At 40.0% G+C, this 13,350-nt stretch overlaps 2 protein-coding genes across 3 annotated transcripts; one reads left to right on the top strand and one right to left on the bottom strand.

The window, feature by feature from the left end:
* Positions 1–297: 297 nt before the first annotated feature.
* Positions 298–7,630, top strand: LOC115452986. The gene is made up of 7 exons (XM_030181609.2): positions 298–655; positions 2,668–2,739; positions 2,935–4,674; positions 5,181–5,317; positions 5,393–5,506; positions 6,514–6,696; positions 6,981–7,630. Exons 1-7 carry the CDS (start codon positions 438–440, stop codon positions 7,235–7,237), a joined length of 2,721 nt encoding a protein of 906 aa, XP_030037469.1. The 5' UTR covers positions 298–437; the 3' UTR covers positions 7,238–7,630.
* Positions 7,631–8,324: 694 nt separating this feature from the next.
* LOC115452987 (E3 ubiquitin-protein ligase COP1) lies at positions 8,325–13,276 on the bottom strand. Of its 2 annotated transcripts, none has more exons than XM_030181610.2 (6): positions 13,000–13,276; positions 11,969–12,071; positions 10,692–11,153; positions 10,429–10,615; positions 10,221–10,345; positions 8,325–10,131 (listed from the first exon to the last, which is right to left on the bottom strand). In XM_030181610.2, exons 2-6 carry the CDS (start codon positions 12,062–12,064, stop codon positions 8,782–8,784), a joined length of 2,220 nt encoding a protein of 739 aa, XP_030037470.1. In that variant the 5' UTR covers positions 12,065–12,071; positions 13,000–13,276; the 3' UTR covers positions 8,325–8,781. The 2 variants fall into 2 exon arrangements, with proteins under 2 accessions (XP_030037470.1, XP_030037471.1); XM_030181611.2 differs by having other exon boundaries at positions 11,969–12,068.
* Positions 13,277–13,350: the final 74 nt, after the last annotated feature.

The raw sequence follows: 13,350 nt of genomic DNA, 5'->3' as shown, positions 1-13,350 counted from the left end.
TACATAAAAAAACTGTTATACATCTTTGTTATCAAGTTGGTTATACCAGGTTATACATTCTCCTTCTTCTTTTATATTCTATTATGGCTTCCACTGTTTATCTTTTCCAAAATAAATATTAAAATTCTCTTTTGTTTATCTATTCTGAGCTATTAGTGATTTCGCCAATGTTGAGCATAATGCTGTTATTAAGCAGATTCTTCTGAGGTGGATACAAAACAAGTCTACATTTATTTTTTTCCCCTAACTGGTTCTGCCCTTTGAACAAGTCTACCATAGATTCAAAAGTGAAAATGTTGAAATGTCAATGTCAAAACGGGTCGCCTTGACGTCCGCAGCGGCGTCGTAATTTGTAGGCAAATGTCAATGTTTATTCCAAACATGAGATATTTATTGTAACAAAGATAATTTTATATGTCGTGTGAACTAATAGCGAAATGTCGACAAAGTTTTATGTGTATGGTGGTGGGCGGTGGCGCGAACTAGATCTGAATACAGGACGTGTGAGCGGGTGGGCAAAGAGCGCGCGAATTGTGGTAGCACGGAACGGTCGCTTGGAATGCTCCCGTAACGCGCCTATACTACGCGCTTTGCGTGCTCTAGCTGCCGGTGAACCAAGCCGCGCACGCGATGGTCCGCGTCTACCGCATACAAGGTACATATCGATTACGTTCCCGCCCCATATCGGGACGCGGGAAATTAGCGTCTTTTTCATTAAACCCAACAGTATTTTGTAGCGGTATTGTTGTGGCAGGTTGCATTTTAATGCAGTTGGAGAATGCCGCTGATCCAATAATGGTGTTTCATTACTGTATCATAAGTTTTGTATGGACAAAACTTTCCAATTGTTTGTAACCTCAAAATTCTATTGCTATTCTAAACAATAAACTACATATAAGTAACGTTATGTGTGTGAAAACAAATCTAGACATTTATGCAAAGCGAATGTACAATTTATATTTAATCACATAATAATAAAATTTTAGTTAGGTTAAGTACCTACACTTATGTAGTGTACTTCTTGATAACTAGTAATGGAGACTGAAGGTATGAAGAATAGATGAGCCAATTTTTTTATTATCTCTATCAAATTTTCATTTTCAAGAGACACATACAAAACAGTTTATTATTTATCAAAAATCTAACTAATGTAACTTATATATATATATATATATTTGTATAAACCTCTTAAAAACAAAAACATCAAAATTAATCATTTAATTTTAAAAACTTCAGATTTTGCAATTTTTTAATTTTATTTTACTCAAATATTACACTTTAAATTAATACTTTGAAACATAAAATTATTGTTACATTGGAACATAACTGTAAAAAAGCAAAGTATAAGTCTATGTTGTGTCTGATGACTATGAATATCATTTTAATTTTTTCTTTATAGTCATTCCACATTTCTTTCTCACTTTTCTTATAAATGGAGGGGTCCACAATTATATGTTCAATGATTCCAAGCTCCACCTCTTAGCCCCAATATTATCCAATAAGTTTGAGCTTAGATAGAATCTGCCCAAAATAAAGAACCAGCACTCATATAAGAATTATATACATCTTCACTACATAGTATAAAACAAAGTCGCTTTCTCTGTCCCTATCTATGTATGCTTAAATATTTAAAACTACGCAACAGATTTTGATGCGTTTTTTTTTAATAGATAGAGTGATTCAAGAGGAAGGTTTATATGTATAATAACATCCATTAAATAGTGGAGAAATATTGCACCCGTGTGAAGCCGGGGTGGGTCGCTAGTTTTTAAATAAAAAATATATTTTTTTTATAAAACTTAAATACCTGCTATAAATTACTCTACCTATATGTAAAAGAAATAAACCTTTTTTTTTCAGTTAAATTTTGCATATGAATAGTTTTAGAGTTATAGACCAACCAACATACCTATTGTATTGTAAATCATGATCAAAACTGTGTAGAAAAAATAACATGGTACTTATAATTTTTTTTTTGTCCCTCCCTATTACAAATATGTAACATTCCTTTTAAATATCTTGGTCATATCCATACACCCATATTTTTACCACTGCTAAGGAGGAATAATATATTATGTACTCATAGGGATCAGAAGCTTTATCATATATACTCCTCGCATCTCGGTAGCCAAGAAATCAGATTTTTTTGAAAATTGTGGGCATCCATTAAGCCGCCTATTTAAGGCATGTAATCATATTGTCTTTTTTAAAAATTGTAGCACTATTGTAATACCTAATCACATAAGGTAAAAAAAAGTTATTGTGGTGGAAAATCGGTTAGCAACACAGTGCAGTGAGAGTGGGCCGCCGAGCGGCATAACGAGTAGAAACGCGTCATCACGCGTAATTGGCGTTAGGCATAGACAAAATATTTAAATAAGATGAAAACCAAAATTATTGTTACTTCAAACATCTTCGCATGATTAAAATGAAACAAAAATAATTGTATTCTTAGCTTTATAGAGGCTATATGGTCATACATAATCTGTTCAATCTTTTATGCACATAATATGATATAAATGCTTTGCTCACTCAAGCTGCTATATTATATGTCATGTGCATAAATTTTAGGAGTATAGTATTTTTAAATGATGCAGATTTATATTCAGTCGCCCTAAGAATTGGTATGTAATATGTTTACATTGTTATGTGTATTATATTGTCCAGGTGGACGGAGGAGGAACACCCAACCCAAAAACAATTACACAACAGTCCTTGCCGACACTGCTGCCATCATAGGTGAAGCTTAGTCTTTTTGTTAACTCACATATTATATCCCAGTTTTTCTAATATGCTCCTATGACAATTATGTCATTAGGTGTTATGATTAAAATATTATTAATCTTTTTAATGAGTTGCATGTTGTCATATTATTAATGTTATGTTATATTTTTTGTAAATGCATTCGCGTTCAATCGATTTTTTATATTCCAGATACACTGCAGTGGTCGAAAATGTATGTCAACATTTGCCATCTGAACAACCTGTGCGATCTCCGCTCGTACCGCCCTTGTTACATCAGCCAGCGCTATCCTCAACACGTAGAGTCGTGGGTGATGAAATCTTAGACAAGCTTAGAAATGAGTGTGTTAATCAACCAGAACAAAGTTCAATTTCCGCACAGGTACGCTCGCCGCAAAAGCGTGCTACACGAGCTTCTTCCGCGTCCAAAGACGTACGGCATTCTGCAGCGCACCGGATTAAACGGCAGCGTGTTTCTAGTAGCAGCTCAGTGGAGTGCCTGTCGAACGATATCAATAATAAGAACGATCGCCAAGGAAATGGAAAACGTGTACAGCTAGAAAAACAGAAAAAGAAGCTAGAGCGTAGGGGTAGGCCGCCAAAACAGTCGCCGGCCAACATACTTGGCGTTGTTGCCACCGCTATTCCTATACCGAATCCTAATTCTGTGCAACCTCTCTGCATTACCTCTGGTAAATGGAATTCTCCTTCTACGCCGAATAAGGCAAATGTACAACCCAATGGAGACATCAGTCATACTGAACAGTCGCCAGAATCTAACCACATCGCAGCACCGAGTAGTGTACTGAGTTCAGCCAATGAAGACTCACAAGCTTCCTCTGACAAATCAGATAGCAATGAAGCTTCCGATGAAAGTGGGAGCAAAAGTGATGATGAAGAAAGTCCACAGATTGCAGAGACGAGTGCTCTATTGGCACACAAATTGCATAGTAGCGGACACGCTGCGTCTGTAGGTCAAAGCCATCAGAATGAAACTCCAGCTACTACGAAAGTATGCAAAGAACTAGTAATAGAGGAGAAAGACGTAATTGCACTGCGTGGGTTCTTGCGGAGAAGTGCGCCGGGTGTGTCGCTTAACCGATTTGACAATGATGATGAGTACAAGCGGAGTATTTTTTATCGTCTTCATCCGCTCGTAAGCGTTGAGCGGAGCGCGCGTATACAAGAGATGTTGAGTGAACAAGACGATATTAGCTTACGTGACTTCGCATCGCAGCTGGGCTTGCGTTCCATATCCGACGATCCGCTACCCCGCCGTGAAACTCCTAACGGTACCATCACCAAAACAAGCCGAGCGAGAAAACAACCCGATAGATATTCGGAGATATTACCGCAGCCCTCCAAATCCCCCGTCAAAAAGTTGTTTACGTCTACAAAATCACCGACCCGCAAAAAGAGTTTATCGAAATCATCAACGTCCTCAAAAAGAAGATCCCACAAGAAAGCCAAATTGAAGCCATCTCCATCAGTAAAATTAACATCCCACGAAAACGACGGCTCAAAATTATTACCTTCCGAAAAAACGTCTCGTAAAAATATCGACTTGCTGTCGCAGTCACAGTCTCCTATTAAAAGAGTTACTCGCGAAAATGATATGTCTAACTCATCTACGCCTAAAAAAATAAGTCAACCTGCTTTGGCGAAGGTAGTTGGGTCTTCGAAAAAAACCTCTCACAGGAACATATCGAAATCAACTGTCCTCGTAGAAACCACTAACCACGAGGTTGCTTTGAATTCACCTGCACCAAAACAAATAACGGCACACGAAAATGGTGTGTCGTCTAAAACAGCGATAACTTTGAGTAGTGGCGACAGGGCACCAAAACCAAGAGAGCCTCCACCACAGATTGCTTTGCCACTACGTGACCAGCCACGCCGTAAGCTTGAGACAATCAAGCCAGCACATTCAAGGTTAGTAATGTATATTACATACAAGATTATAAAAAAAAGACTCCAAAAACCATTACTATCAAAAAAAATTGAACTTTATATATAGGTTATTTAGAAATAATTGAACACAACCAACATAAATTTCTTTTCTAATTCGTGTTTTTATGTTTATATGCACACAAAAGATTTTTTTTAAGGCGGTGCTTAATTTAAATTAAATAATTTATATTTACGTACCTTAGCTAACAATTTAAATTAGGCACCGACTCCAAAAAACTTTAAAGTAGATTACATTTGTGAATTATAAAATAAACTAGTAAATCTAACAACTGTAACTAACTATAAATATTTTACTCTTTCCCTTCTACAAACCGTGGCTAAACTAGTATGTCCTATGTCTAACATACATATATGTATGATGTATGTATTAACTAGTTTATCTAGTTTGGTCTGAAATTAGTTTTGGTTTGTAACACATTATCATATGTTTTTAATTGTAGAGTAAAAGGTATTGTGTTTTACAACAGAGGCGGTAAGGAGTACACTCCTTCGGAAGACACGGCCATCGTGACTTGGGTGAGCAGCGAGGGGCGCGCGCGACTCGTCAACGGCAACCGCATGTGGCGCGAGCTGCAGGGACAGTACGAGCAGCTCACTGGGACATGTGAGTAGACGTGGCGGGCTCGCTCCCCCTGCGCGTGCGCAGTGCGCGCGGCAGCTGATGAATGTGTTTGTGTAGGGCGCACGTGGCAGTCGCTGCGCAACCGTTATCTGCGTTACATCCTGCCCTCGTTGTCGTCTCTGGCGGTGCCGCCTGCGCGCGCCGCTCGACTGCGCGCCGCCGCCGCCACTGGTACGTAGCACGAGCATATAGAGTATATTTCGGCTGCTGTGCGAAACCTAGGAATGGGATATTTTATATACACAGTAACTTAAAACCCATCTTCCCAAATGCTAAGCGCAGAAATTCAATGATGAAGTTTTCGATCGTTGTAGTTTCCAAGTTCTAGTCACTCGTCTACTTGTCATCATCAAAACAGAGAATTAGTTTGATTGTATTAACGTTTAAAAAATCTGATTTCAAGTATAAATTTGTGAACTGTCATAATATAAAGAATATGTATGCGAAGAGTCTTGTCATCTCAGCTAATGCGCCGTATAAACTGTGAATCTATGATCATGCTAATTAAATTTAACAGGTCAATAAATGCGCCCTTATTCTTGCACACAACAAACATTTCATATTGTGCGCGCGCAATGGTTTATTAATTAATGTCTTTCTCTGCCGTCAAGTTACATAGCGCTAGCATCGTCTTGTTCCGCTTTAGGGGATATTGTAACCAGAATAATTGCCGGGCATTATAAGACTTAATACATTACATCTCAGTGAGACGAGCACAGTGCAATACCACGCAGATCTATTCAATTTAAAATTATGGTGTTGTTATCGTATGCCGTGTCGCATACAGTTAGGTGGGCTGTTTGTCGATCTCGTCATTTATTTGCCTAAAAAAATTTCATATGAAAATTATATCTTTAAATGTAGTCATTTACGTCGAAATGTACTGTTCAAACAGTGTGAAACTCTGCTAGAACTTTTCAGATTTCATAAATTTAATGTATTTTTTTATAAATAAGGCCAAATATAATTGTACGCAATTGCATTGTACCTTTAAATTTGATCATCAAGCCATTTCTACAGAAATTGAAGTTTACAAATGGACAACTAAACGGATTTTATGAGGTAATTTTATAGATTTAATTTTTCAATTAATTATGTTTAGAGTTATGGAACCCTAAAAAGTTTTCAAAGCCTAATTTGCTTGCCCGATTTGCTAACATAGGTGATTTTTATCGCAGGTGAGATAAAGTCTAAGCGGCAACCTGCTCGTCGTAACTCTATATTCGGGACGCCGGGCGTGAGTGGCGCGTGGAGCCGCCGGCCGCGGTCGAGCTCCGCGCAGCACTCCCCCTCCCCGCCGCCGCCCTCGCCCCCGGCAGATCACGACAAACGGACAACGCAACCGTCAGCACACGACAAAGGTGAAGTATTATCAATCACTTTTATGTTTTAGTATTAGTATCAGCAATAACAAAATTTTATGCACATAAACTTTTTTGTTATATGTGCATTTTATAGCTGACCATATAAATTGTAAGTGGTATAACATACTATGGTTTTGTTGGAAATAAATAATAAAAAAAAATAAATGTGCCAGTGGTTTCGAACCTGGGCTACTACAATATTATCTTGTTCATCTAAAATCCGTTGCAAACTAAAGCAAGAGTTCTTTAAATACTTCAATGTTTTTACTGTAATTTTGCAGATGACAGCGGACCATTGAGCGATAAGAAAGTACAACGGAAGCTGTCGACGTCGTCGTCATCATCATCGTCTGCGTCTTCGTCCTCCTCGTCAGTTCGCTACCCGAAGCTGCGCTACTCGGACGTGACGCGGCGATTCGCGAGGCGACAGCAAAGGCGCTACTCCGCCAAGTCGTCAGAGTCTAGCGCGCGTTCACCGCCCCCTGCACGGAGTTCTACCCACACACGACGATTATACAATCCTAAAGCCGCTTTATAAACGACGTTAAGAGATTCGCAATGAATATATAATACATCTATGTCGGCAAGAGTCTGATTGACGTAATAAAATTAATAATTATGATTTTTTCTAAGGAATTTTGCTAATGTGCAAGTGACAAATTAGGATACACCGGGCAACAGTGTACAACTAGCGACACTAGATAAAGGTAGCATTAACTGCACTAGATGAAGTTATCATTTACCAAATGGGTTTGTTTGAATGCAATAAGATTTTGTCTTTGTTATTAAGTAAGAAAACTTCAGACATAAGGAAGCAGCGAGCGATCTCTGCAATAGAATATTTTTACACTAGTATGCCTGAAGCGTCCCAGAGACACTGACTGTTATTAAGAAAAAAGATATATTTAATAAAAAAAATGTGGCTATCAAATGCTGTTGTTTCATTCAACTTTTCTGGTCTAAACAAGCATTCTTTAGTTTGGTTAGTATTAGCAATTACTCACCCTAGATTCTCACAGTATATGTACATGAAAAGGCTAATGCGATAAAGCAGCGCAAAATTAGAGAAGTTTAACGACGCCGGAAAACAGAATAATGTTTAGTACGGTTTCACGTGATGAAATAATAATTATAATTTAAACAATGGGATAACAGTCCAAGCAGTAATATACATTTGATTAGTCGTGGACAGTATGCTGTCTCAATGTCCCGATTCCTGATCCAAATTCAACGTTAATGTTTCCGTGTATAATGTGAACTAAAATTTACACAAAATGTTTCCGAGGGTCACTCTATATTCATTATTTGACTTTTGCCCATAATCTTACAGTAGGTAGTTTATGCATTTTCGATAACATTATGTTTCAGTTATTTACACTCTATTACACATTTATCAAAATTTTATATTGAAATTTAATTTTATTCAATCTAAAGCTTATTAAAATATATACTTTGTGCACGCATATTCGTACTATATTCACTGATTAATTCGATAAAATCTCGCAAAGGTAAAATATACCTACCCCAGAGATAACATTAGTCATAATCTTAGCTTATAGAAGGCGCTTTAAGCTCATCTCTATGTTTTGTTATTAGTAGAGTGACGAGAACTGAAATAAAATCACTTTTCGGAGTGGGGTCACTTTACTGGGCATACAGCAACGACAACACATGGTACTTATGGACTAAAGCGGATCGGAACAAGCGACCGCGGCGGCGTACCATCCACTAATATTGTGCATATTTTAGATATACTTTTTTTATTCTCTGTTACTTGATAGACACATAACAATTTGTAGATGCTACGTCCCCACGAAGATTGCTTGTAATCACATATCCAACTGCAGGCACCAATAATCTAGCTTACAGCTAGGACCTCTGCAGTGGTTTGAGTCTCAGGAAGTACGATCTACACTATCCACGAGCTACATACAGGGAAGCCACTTCACACTACAACACATATACAGTTCACTAATGGATCACTAGCTTGTGAACACATACTAGTACAATGTCACATTTCAGCAGTTATATCACAGCTGCGTCACAAGCGCCATTTTTGAATAATTGGGGCAAGTGAGCACGTCACACGAGCTCGAGCACCTTGATCGTGCCCTGGCTGTTGGCGGCGAGCAGCACGGGCCGGTCCGGCGAACGGCGCCAGCACACTGCGGACACGAACTCTGACGCCTCCTCATCGCGCCGCTCACGCTCCAGAAATCCACGCACCGCGTCGAACCGATATGCGAGCAGCGGCCTCGACAACCCCATATAGTACACGTACAGAGCGTTGTTCTCGGAGCCGCATGCGATGTACTTGCCATCAGTGGCGAGCCCCACGAAGTTTTTCTCATTGGCGTGGCCAGTGAAAGAGCGCACGCAACGCGGCGACTCCACGCGCCAAAGTTTCAGCTGCGAATCTGTTGACGCGGACACGAGAGTGCGCGCGTCCAGGAACTTCACATAGGACACAGCTTTGCGATGATCGCGGAACACTGCAAGCGGTTGCCGCGGCGCGCGTAAATCGTAATAATGAACGCAATGATCGGCCGAGCCGAATGCCAAGTGACACGATGAGCGTGGGTTGAATCGAACACAACAAACGTTGAACTTGGCCTCAAGCGTCGCCACCGAGCGGTCCGCGTTCAATGCCCACAGTTTGACGCGAGCGTCGTCCGAGCCAGATGCCAATAGGCGCACATCGGCGCGATTGAAATGCACTGACCAGCAGCGCTTGTCGTGTTCCTGCAAAGCGCGCGTACGCTGGCCCGTGGCTGCATCCCACACCGAAACTGTGCCTTCGTAATCCGATGACGCCAAAACATTCTTATGATACGCATTCCATGACACGCATGAAATTTTGTGTGAACACTGCATCTCTGCACAAGGATAGTGCACGTCTACTGCATCTCGCACAACTCCCTCTAGTTCGAACACTTTGATACGCTTTGTGACGCCCGCGATAGCGAAGAATTCCTCGTCCTTGTCAAACTCGATAGTGGACACGATCGTGGAGTAGTTAATTGCGTCGCTGCAATAGGACAGAGTGGCTAGGGGGCGTAGTGCACGGTATGCTGTGAACGCGACCAGGTCATCGCGAAAAGCATCCAGCCCGCGCGAGTGTCGATGTGCCGATCGCAGACGCCCGTCATCAACCGCGTCGCTCGCGTCCGCGCATTGTTCGGGCGCGCGTTGATCTCCACCTGCAGCACTTTGCGCTCGGGATTCGCTCGGCCCTTGCGGCACGTGGTCCGCTTCCGAACCCACAGGCGTGCTGCCGCCCGTAGTTGGGTGCACAGGGTTGGGAGCGGGCGTCGTGGTCACCGGTGCAGCAAGTCCTGGTGTGATGCCCTCAGCTGTGTGTGAAGGCGGCGCAGGCGTAGCCGCCCCTGACGCTGGGAAGTACAGCTCATCCGCCCGATGCGCAAAGTAGCACTGGGACCATAAATATATATGCATTATTCATCGTTTACAAATTGAATATGTTCATACGTCTGGAACCATTTTATTTTAAGTACACTTACCTGCACGAAATCGTCGAAGTGCGCGGTAAGACGACGCCAGCGAGCTGCGAGTGCCTCTCCACCTCCACCTCCGCATCCTGAACCTCCGGCAAAACTTTCCTCCTCTGATCCTCCAGTCTGACTACCTGTGCAACCATAACCGCCATTGAAATGTCTTCATAATTTTTTCCAGAACTGTTTAATACCAAAGGTCGATCGTTTCGCTCACCATCAACGTTTCCGGCAGTGTCCGCGAGGTTACCGGCAATGTCGGCGATCTCGCGACGTAGCGCGCGCACTGCGTCAACGCTCGCACCTCCTGAAGCTACTGTCCCCTCATCTTCGCTGCCTATGCGAGCCAGACCTGCGGCACCTGCGTGCAATTCCTTTAATACACCTGCCACGTGATCCATGTCCTGTTGAAAATAGAATATTTGGCATAAAATGATCTGGATTGCACAATGTTTGAATAATTAATAATTGATTTTTTACCTTTTGCACGAGACTAGCTTCGCGCGCAAGCTGCTCGAGTTGGTGTTGTCGATGGCGATGAAGATGCGCTAGAAATTCATAAAGCAGGCGATGATGCGCGGCTGCACACTCTGCCTCTAACAAACGTTTACGACGTGTCAGTAATTCCAGCATAGAGTCCACTTCAGGCAACGCTAAGTGACGCGATTCAGCAGCTAACAGTGAGCGCAGACGCGCACCTTCGCTCCCTGGTGCGGCGGGCGCGGGCCGGGTCTGACGTAGGCGCCGTTTGGCGACTAGTTCATTGAGCAAAAAGTTTGGGAAGATGTGGTCGCGTGATGCAAGCGCAGCGCCGCATTTCGGACATCTTCGGTGTAATTCTACCGATTTACTGATACACGCGTAGCAAAAAGAGTGCCCGCAGCGGGTCACGTACGCCTCTTCTATGAGTTCGAAGCAGACAGGGCACAGTAAGTCGCAGTCCTGCAACAATATATTTTTGCATGCATTTTATTTACTTGTAAAATTTTGTAACCAAGCAATAAATATATTATAATGATTATTAATAACTATTTAAATAATATATACCATTTGACTATTTTCTTATGGAATGCATTGGGCTAAGTTCAGACGTTTTTTCTATGAGTTGAGAGGGGATTCAAAAATATTTTTTTTTAAATAAAATATTTAAGTGATACCCGTATTTTGTAAATCGAACTGGTTATTATTTATTTATTAGGTGTTAAGCTTCTTAAGTGCTCATTTAATCATCTTTCAATTCTTTGCTGTAAGCTTAAAAATAGCTGATAATATTTTTATAGAAATTTTATTTAAAGTCCTTAGAAATGCTTGGATGTTTGATGGATAAGTTTGGATTTCATTCTAATAAAGGTTCTAAAACTAGTATGACAAGATCCACAACATCAAAAGAAGTCCCAATCAGTGTTAAAAAAAACCGAAATAATTTTTTTATTGTTTCACTGCATACAACACCTATTGTTAGTTATAAATAGTGTTATGGTAAATAGGATGAGGCATGTAGCTTGCCCTAAAAAATACAGATAGTTTCGTGGTATTTTTGCATTATACAATTGAATTGTATTATACTATAGGTATTCACTGGATGTACAAATTGATTATTTAGAAGATATTACAATCATTACATATATATAAAAAGTTATAACACTCAGGAGTAATGTAGCCTCCTATTGGTGAAACATTATCAAAACTTATTTCACTTCTGCTTCATAATATTAGTATAGATAAAGAAAATAAATACTAGTTTGGACTGGTGTTACCTTATCTTCGAGAGAACCGCCGAGTCCGCCGAGCGTGGTGGCGGCGGGCGGCGGCCCCCCGCCTGCACCGGCGTTGCTCGCCGCCGCGCCTGACATCACGCTGCTGAAATTTAACACAAATATATATAGAACAGCTGAAAAAATTTACTGATCTGTGATGTAGTAAGTCCATAATAGGTGTGGTGTAATGACTGTCAAAAAAAAAGGAGGAGGTTGTCAAACTATTCAATGTTTATAGCTGGAAGATTTTATATTTGTTTTTAGGTACTAGTACTTCTATGTACCTACTTATACAAATAAAAATGTGTTTAGCATTTATAAGATACTGTACAATGTATATTTTCAGAAAACTTGGAAAACATCATGTGTAGCTATTAACTGAATACTGGTGATATATTAAGCTGTAACATGATACAGACATTTTTTTCTTTTTATAAAACTGTTGTTGAAATGAAATATATGCACTACTATTATGCATGCACATGCTTCTATGTCTAAATTACTAAACTGAAAAAAAAACTACATCAAATCTTATTTATTCAGCCATTGCAAAATATTTTCTCTTTTCCAAGTTATGCATCTCATATGTCACAAGCTTTCCTAGTTTTTCTTCTGTGTACCAGGAATATGGCTTTCAGAAAACTCTCATCTTTCATTTTATCTTTGGAGTGGCTCTGGATTTTTAGACAGGGATGGATAATTGTAACTTCTAACCATTTATTTTCTTAACTTACGTACTGGCTATATTGATTCCATATAGGTAAACAAAGTAAAACTACAGCAAGTATCCTGGGCAGTATAAATGGGTTTACTTCAGGGTTTTAAAATTTTTTGAGCACAACATTTATTGAGCTGTATTATTAACGCTGTAAGGCTTGATTGCATTCAATTAGCTAGTCTGATGAACATTTAGGGCGCGTTAGTTTATTTTAATTTAAATCAATAAATATTCACATTGAAGGTAGAAAGGTATACATGAACTAGCAAAGAAATGAAAGCCTTTATTAATTAGGTTAGGTCCAAATACTTACGAAATTAGCGAGCGCAGAGCTGATGATTACCGGTGTAGCATGCTGCAGCTCTAACACTGACCGCGCGCACGCATTCAGTCTACCATCGCGACAAGTAATACGAGCATTTAACACTATGTTTATAAAAACACACAAATCATTGAAATATTTCTGTTTCCGCCAACGTTATCACTCATAACAAAGCTTCCAAAGTCAATATAAATGTATGATTTTACGACAAAATGAAATATTTCATAAAATCCCCACTATATAAACGCCCGCTCGACTGACATTTGAAGTTGATGTTGCTAGAAACAAAAAATAAATATAGGTCACTACAGGGTCAAGGACGTTGACGTCAAATGACATATA

Source organism: Manduca sexta, chromosome 26 (genome assembly GCF_014839805.1).
Source record: "Manduca sexta isolate Smith_Timp_Sample1 chromosome 26, JHU_Msex_v1.0, whole genome shotgun sequence".
NCBI classification, from domain to species: Eukaryota; Metazoa; Arthropoda; class Insecta; order Lepidoptera; family Sphingidae; genus Manduca; species Manduca sexta.
The sequence above is the reverse complement of the archived record's forward strand: the minus strand, read 5'-3'. Positions and strand labels throughout refer to the sequence as shown.

What these genes read in the sequence shown, in the direction of transcription:
- LOC115452986 (XM_030181609.2), top strand. Translation starts at nt 438, where the DNA reads ATGTCGACAAAGTTTTATGTGTATGGTGGTGGGCGGTGGCGCGAACTA. An exon ending in ATCAAGCCAGCACATTCAAG is followed by an intron (nt 4,675 to 5,180) that starts GTTAGTAATGTA and finishes GTTTTACAACAG; the next exon opens with AGGCGGTAAGGAGTACACTC. An exon ending in ACCGTCAGCACACGACAAAG is followed by an intron (nt 6,697 to 6,980) that starts GTGAAGTATTAT and finishes GTAATTTTGCAG; the next exon opens with ATGACAGCGGACCATTGAGC.
- LOC115452987 (XM_030181610.2), bottom strand. Translation starts at nt 12,064, where the DNA reads ATGTCAGGCGCGGCGGCGAGCAACGCCGGTGCAGGCGGGGGGCCGCCG. An exon ending in GCGGTTCTCTCGAAGATAAG is followed by an intron (nt 11,154 to 11,968) that starts GTAACACCAGTC and finishes ATATTGTTGCAG; the next exon opens with GACTGCGACTTACTGTGCCC. An exon ending in ACTTCGACGATTTCGTGCAG is followed by an intron (nt 10,132 to 10,220) that starts GTAAGTGTACTT and finishes TTATGGTCCCAG; the next exon opens with TGCTACTTTGCGCATCGGGC.